We start from the raw sequence: 7,255 nt of genomic DNA, 5'->3' as shown, positions 1-7,255 counted from the left end.
AGTTGGTCTTTATTATGATCACAAAGAATTATAATATTTTCTGTATGGGCTGACTGCACTAAGTAAATACTTAGTCTTTCATATTACTTACAGCTGTTGTATATTACAATCCATAAACAACTTAGGAACAAAGCTTGTTCTATGAGAATTTCTTTCTCATATTTCTATGGTACGTTGATACCTTTATCCAGTGATCCATTTGCTGCTTACTACACCATTATTTCTTTAGTAAATATCAAGACAAAATCAAACTTGATTTTCTGTAGTAACATCCACCATATAGGAGCATATCTCTTTATAAATTGTTCATTGGTCCTTGTGAGTATCCTTGTGTAATCAAGCTATACTTGAATGTTTTTTAGAAGGAACATGGACACACTATACCATGTGGTCATGTCCTTTAATCTCACGGAATTTCTTATCTCACAAGATCCATTCACTGGTTTCTTTCTTAGATGGCTTTTATGTATGTACATGGTTACTACGCCCATATGTCTTATAATTACTTTGAATTCTTTGAACATCCCACGTCCCTATATAGGTTTTATGAGTACTCTACGTGGGTTCATGATCCTCAGGTTATATCCTTCAAATCCCAAGTACTACAATATTTTATGAGCTCTTATGTATGTAAATACATCTTTGGTGTTAACACTCTTTATCTTCAGTTTCATACTGTTCCAGACATGATCTAATTAGATTTTGAGATCTTATTATCCAAAACCTTTATACCTTGCAGTTTGGCGTCCCAAACTACATGGTCTGGTACCTTAGATGTGTGGTTGCGCAACCTTATTTCTCTGTCTGAACTGGTTTCTCTTATGAACTCGGATTTGTACGATTCTGAGCACCTTTCATTACTTTCCGAGGTTCCTTATTATTTGGAACTTATTTGTCTATCTCTAATAGACATTGTAGCAACTTGATTGTGTCTCTTAGACATCAAATTCGTGGTGCTTAAGCTGGTATGACATAGTCTTTTTTTTCTTTTCGGGTCAGTGTGTCTGGCATATATTTCTGCTAGCTTTTATATCTTTTGATCATATTCTTTTAGAACGTCTAGATCATAATCTTTGGTCTGAGGATCTTGCCAAGACAACTATGGTTGATACCATTATATTTCTCTTTTACTCTTTACTCTTTATCAGCCTGATAATTTTCTCCTTTCAAAGTTGGATAATCAGGTTACTATCTTTTGTAATATGTGTGCTTGGCCACTTGATTAAATCATCCATGTTTGGCACAAGATACATTATAGTTTCGTGGAGAAAGTCTTATTTATCTAATATATATTCTCAATCCTCATCTGAGGTTCCATCTTAAATGGCACACATATATGTGGTGGAATATTCGTATTTTCTTAAGATGGTTTGTGTATATGTCTGGTTTATGACCCTTAATCATTCAGAGGTGGGAATGTCTATGCTTACATGTATGGCCTGATGTAAATCAATATTTATATACATAATGTCCTTAAGCTTTAGGCTGGACGTGGGTGATGTACCATTAGTGAGAGCTTTAAAGCTTTCCAGCCGTGTATATTATGGTTGTAAACCATGGAATCCGAATTTATGATATGATCATGGACTGTGGGTTTTAGTCCTCTCCCCCCCCCCCCTCATGAACATACTCATAATTTCGTAGTGCTTAGGACAGTGGAGCCTTAATTATTTTAGTGATTTTCCCTTTCGTGTACTTATAACACATTGTGAGATTTTATGGGATCACTTTTGTGCCTTAATTAATTTTTCATCATGTTTTGGATCAAGATGGCTAATCTGGTCATGCCATAAGTGTTTATTTTGTGGTGAACCATACTGATGGCTTTATGCCTCTTTCATACTGATCCTTAGCATATAATAAATCAGTGGAAAATATGGGTATAGGCATTCATAATGCTTTTAGGCGATTTTTCAAAAATCTGAAAAGAATCGTATTTTCTTTGCTCACTGGTTCAATGTAGAAAACATTGAATTTTTTTATAACTCAATGGGTCTGAATAATGTCGTGTCTTTTGCCATTGTCAATACCAATTAATTGATTTCAAGTGATTGTAGAAAGGTAAAGTTGAACCTATACAATCAAGATGAAGTTAAATCTATGCGAGAAATCAATCTATCAGTGAACTGACTCATTAGTCTACACCCAACAATTGATTTTATGTGATTGCAGGAATGTAAAGTTAAACCTATACAATCAAGGTAAAGTTAAACCATGCATGAAATCAACTATCAGTGGACTGATTATCCTTTTATTAAGGTTTTATTTGTTATTTAATCAAGAATCATCAAGCAAGACCAAGCAAGATAATATATAAAAACAAAATCGTGAATCATCATGTAGGTCAAAAGCAAATCACAAAATCATAGACTTCAAATAAAATTATCATGTCGAGATCTTTCTTTTAGTCAATGTACAAGCCGGCCTCACAATCTATATTACTCCACACGACTTTCTTGGATTCATCCTGATCCAATGCCTCAGGATATCTCATCTCACCGTTTTGTTCCTCAATGCATCTTTTCTGAAGTTTCTCAAACCTGTCAATGGTATCTTTAATTTTCTGCTTTATTTGCTCACTTGCCAATAGGTATGACAATAGGTCATTATAGGTTGTGAAACCTTTAGCTGTATATGATAGCAACCGATCCTTTGGATTGAATGTGGAATATGTTTTATACAGTAGATCATTATCTGTAACCACTTCATCACATAGTTCAAGACTATGGGCGATTTTCATTAGAGCAGAATCGTATTCTTCCACGGATTTAAAATCCTGGAACCTGAGTATCTTCCAATCATTCATGGTCTTTCGCCATAATTCCATTGAGTATATGGATTTTAGTTTTATCCAAAGATCATAAGGATCCTCAATACTTTCGTACTTATTTCTCAGTTCCTCAGTGAGATAATAGCGCATAATTGTTATGGCTCTATGCTTTTCACTTTCAACTTCATCATTTCTTTCAATGATACATTTCCCGAGTCCTCTAGACTTCAGGGCAATTGAAGTGTTCATTTTCCATTTTGGATAATTATCTCCAGAGATATCTAGGGCAGCATAATCCGAAGGCTCAAATCTCGACATCTGAAATCATTAATAAATTCATGATTTAGAATTCTTGCAACCAATTCAAATAATTAGTGCATATGATTTCATAAGTCTATCTATAATACTTTAGGCTACACGGCTCATGTTTTGTGATGCTTAGGCCTTACGGCTTTAATCTCAATCAAGGGCACAAGGCCGCATGTATGAACCAATGCATTATGCCTCACGGCCATTCAGTATGATTGATAACAAAAACACAATGCCACACGATCCATATCAATCAAATAATCTAGCAACCTAACTCTCATTCAATATGTAAATTCTTTAAATCAATCTTTCAGGTTTTAAGTAATGGGAGATTTAAGGTTTCAAGGCCTTTAGGAATATCAATCAAGATTAAGGGTTTCAAGGCCTTAAGGATTTCGAATCTTGAGATTAGATCTATTAATCAATTTATCAATCCTAACATCTCAGATCATCAATCATCAAACAAAGACATTTTAAAACCGATTTAAACTTTTAGGGTTTCAGTTTGAGTGATTTAGATTCGAATTTAAAAAATCTTATCAATAGCTCTAGGTGATCAAACAATCAAAGTTTAAATCAAACAATTTAAAACCGATTTTTCAAAATTAGGGTTTTTAGGAGATTTCGAAAAACTTTATCTTTGATCAAGGGGATTTGATTTGAGATTCAAAATCATTAAGACTTTGATTTTAATTGATCAATGGATCAATCTCGAATTATGGTTTAGGGGATCGGACTTATTCGAGCTCCGATTTACTCTTTAGGGTTTGATCTATTTTCCCTATGGCTTTCATCTTTAGAGTTCTGATTTTAGGGTTTCAATCTTTACAAAACAACCATGTTCAATTCATGTTCTCAGAATTAGAATTACCTTTGTTTTGCAGATTGTAGAAACCGGACCACCAAGATGAACCTCGAACGGACGTGAGCTGGCTGCTTCGGGATCGCGAGCTGAGAGGATGCGATCGGGTTAGGTTTGTTAGGTCGCAATCGCCTTGGTTGTCTCTCGCGAACGGGTTGAGGCTGATCGTCGGATCGAGCTGAGGTAGTGACGGGAACGTGAGACGGGATTGAGTTCAAGGGTTCGTCTGAGCTGAGATCGGGATGAAGCTGAGACGGTAATGCTTGCTGGAACGGAATCAAGAACGAATTAGGGTTCTTCGGGATTAGGGTTCCAAAAGACCAAGGTGGCGCCGTCTATTGTTTCTGCGAGTGTGGGCGCGTCTGAGATTGGATTGACGAACGGTTTTCGCTGATAGATTCGTCTTGTCTAGAGCTTCAATTTTATATGTGGCTCGTTGTCTGGTTCCTCGGGGTTTGAGAGATAGATTGATTTTAAGTTACGCCTGGATTAGGATTTATGTGTGACGGATTTTAGGTTAGGTTTTATCTCAGGGTTTTGGAGTCTATCGTGCTGATAACGTATTGTGAATGAAGAGGGGAACTTGTTTTTATTATTAGGTCGACCAACTGGTCTTTATATACATATGGTAATGACGGTCTAAGTACTGGATCGACACCAACTATAATGTAGATAAACACAAGAGTAGATAGGCGCCACTATGATCATGCGGATGGGCTTGGCCCGTCTTGCTACACGGACTGATAAATGGGTCGATCACTAAATGGTTTATAACAAAATATATGTAATGGACTTTTTTTTTTTGCACATATGTGTGTGCCCTAATCTCCCGCTGTGGCTTGTGCCACAGACCGGGCTTGACTTATGAACTTATGAAATCATTTCCCATTCATTTTCTAAACTCTTTGCATGATATATCATAACATTATATATCGTAGCTTCAGAACATTAGACGTTAAGAAATCATTCCCATTTATTCGGATAAATCATTTCCCCATTCTATTGAAAATACAGACTCATCATCAAATAATTTGGATATTTGACCTCTCCACATCATATTTCCGCAGTAATTTGTTTAGTTCCACATAAATTGACGGCATCGTTACAATTTTTCTACAAAAATGTTAAGACTTCCATTTCATCTGTAGTCGACAACGAGACGTAAACAACACGAGTTAAAGATTCGATGCCTAAAAGAGAGGAACAGACTTTGGAAAAAAATTGAAGATGGATGGTGTTTACTAACTGATGCGTGACCGAACATTTTCCTAACGTAATAATACCTTTGGCATGGCAGATAAAAACACCATCCCACGATCGCAAAATAAAGAAAGGTAGGCAATCTCCATGGAATCTGGTGGATACCATTCGATATTTCTTGGTATTTCCATTTCTTGATTGAATACATCTTTGAATTATAATGAGAAAATCTAACTTTCCAAAAGAATAGTTCTATACAAGATCACCAAAATGAATTGCTAAAGAATTTTAGCTTAATGCAAACTGCATTTTATTACATCCACTTATTTAAGCTCGTTTCCGTAAAGTCCTTGTTTTTCTTTAATTTTGACATATTTATTTTCCTTTTTAGATAACCCTAAATAAACTACATTCAATGTTACAATATTATGTTTTATATGACGATATTGTTCAAATATATAAACCTAACGTACGTGGCATGTTTTATACCACAATATATCTAAAAATTTAGTTTTATGATCTTAAAATTATATTGCTTGATACGCTACTGGTCGCAACCTAAACACTAACGCCTACATAAGCCGCCAACCATTCAACTAAAATCTTTGTCGGAACAAGAAAAAAAAGAAAGTCGAAAAAAAAACAGTGAAAATGGTAAGCAAAAATCTTACGACGACGTTGCTCCTCTTCACCACCTTTCTCTTCATTTCCGGATCAATCTCAGCCGTTCACTCCTCTCCACGACTTAACGCAACGACCAAAGATCTAGAGTTCGTCCGAACAAGCTGCAACGTCACTCAATATCCAGACCTCTGCTTCAAGTCTCTCGCGGGCTACGCCTCCACCGTTCAAGAAAACCCGGCGAGGCTAACCAAAATCTCAGTCGATGTTGCGATTTTAAAAGCTAAATCAACGGTTGTGTTTCTTTCCAGACTCTCGCGGTCCGCACCCGAAGTCAAAAACTGTGTTTCTTACGTAAGATACGCATTAGACTCAATGAGAGATGATTGTCTCCCAATACTACGAAACATTATACGTGGAGGCGGCGTCGCGGCGGCTCCGTCACCGGCTGCTCCCCCGTCCTCGGAGGTGTTTAGTAATCAGATGGATGACGTGATTACGTATATGAGTACAGTGATTACGTTTGAGGAAACGTGTACGGACGAATATGAAGATGAAGAAGGAAAGGTCAAGACTGTTGTTTGTGATCGGGTGAACAAACTGAAAATGTTTTCTAGTATTGCTCTTTCACTTGCGAACAGTTTAGCCAAGAATGGATCTTCTCCATGAGATTAGATTATGAATATTTTTAATTTTTAATTTTATCGGTTCGTCGGATAATTTGTTCTTATATTGTTTAAGGTTTCTTTTGATAAATTAATATATTATCGGTTTTAATATTAAAATTGTCATTGTTGTGTGTAAAATTTGAGTTGTTACTTCTAAAATATAGTGGGTTCTATTGAAGCCCACATGAGAAGCCCAGTTTCTGATCCAATAAGTAGTCTTAGTGAACCATGTAACTAGGGTTTATAAGTCTATATATATGTCGTTAGTGTCCTCATCAATGTAACATTGGTTGCCATAGTTGAAGCCATTTTAAACTCCTTTTATAATATCAATCATTATACTTAGCTCTTGGTGACAACTCTCAAGCTTTCTCTTTTAGTTTCTTTGTCAATCAATAAAGCTCTATGAGCTATTAGACCATCCGCAATGGTGAGATTCGTTGGAGTCCTTAGCACAAGGACATTTTGGATTAATCTTGGATTTTTTAGATTTAAAAAAAAAAAAAAAAAAAAAAAGATGACCATTCACGGGCCGCCACGTAGTCAATGGGATCCGTGAACAGTGTAAGGATCAATCCTTATCAAAGGATTTTAAAAATTCTTTTTTGCACAAACTCTAAGAAAATGGGCTCCACACCCTCTAAAGATTTCCTTAAGAGCTCCCATTGTGGATGCTCTTAGAGCAGCCGCATTAATGAACCCCCGGTTGGGGTTCATCATGTGAATTTTTTATTATTTTTTTTTTCATTTTTCGTTTGATTTTAAAAAAATAATAAAAAAAAAAAATATATTGACCAATAGCGGGCCGCCACGTGGCGTGGGGCC

At 36.0% G+C, this 7,255-nt stretch overlaps 1 protein-coding gene across 1 annotated transcript; it reads left to right on the top strand.

Annotated features, from left to right (window-relative positions):
* The first annotated feature begins 5,233 nt into the window (after window positions 1-5,233).
* LOC106409983 (pectinesterase inhibitor 11-like) lies at window positions 5,234-6,780 on the top strand. Its single transcript, XM_013850508.3, has one exon. It carries the CDS (start codon window positions 5,793-5,795, stop codon window positions 6,429-6,431), a length of 639 nt encoding a protein of 212 aa, XP_013705962.2. The 5' UTR covers window positions 5,234-5,792; the 3' UTR covers window positions 6,432-6,780.
* Window positions 6,781-7,255: the final 475 nt, after the last annotated feature.

The sequence above is a fragment of the Brassica napus genome, chromosome C7 (assembly GCF_020379485.1).
Source record: "Brassica napus cultivar Da-Ae chromosome C7, Da-Ae, whole genome shotgun sequence".
Taxonomy (NCBI): Eukaryota; Viridiplantae; Streptophyta; class Magnoliopsida; order Brassicales; family Brassicaceae; genus Brassica; species Brassica napus.
This window is presented reverse-complemented; position numbering and strand designations above follow the sequence as displayed.

Coding starts and splice junctions, on each gene's coding strand:
- LOC106409983 (XM_013850508.3), top strand. CDS start 5,793: ATGGTAAGCAAAAATCTTACGACGACGTTGCTCCTCTTCACCACCTTT.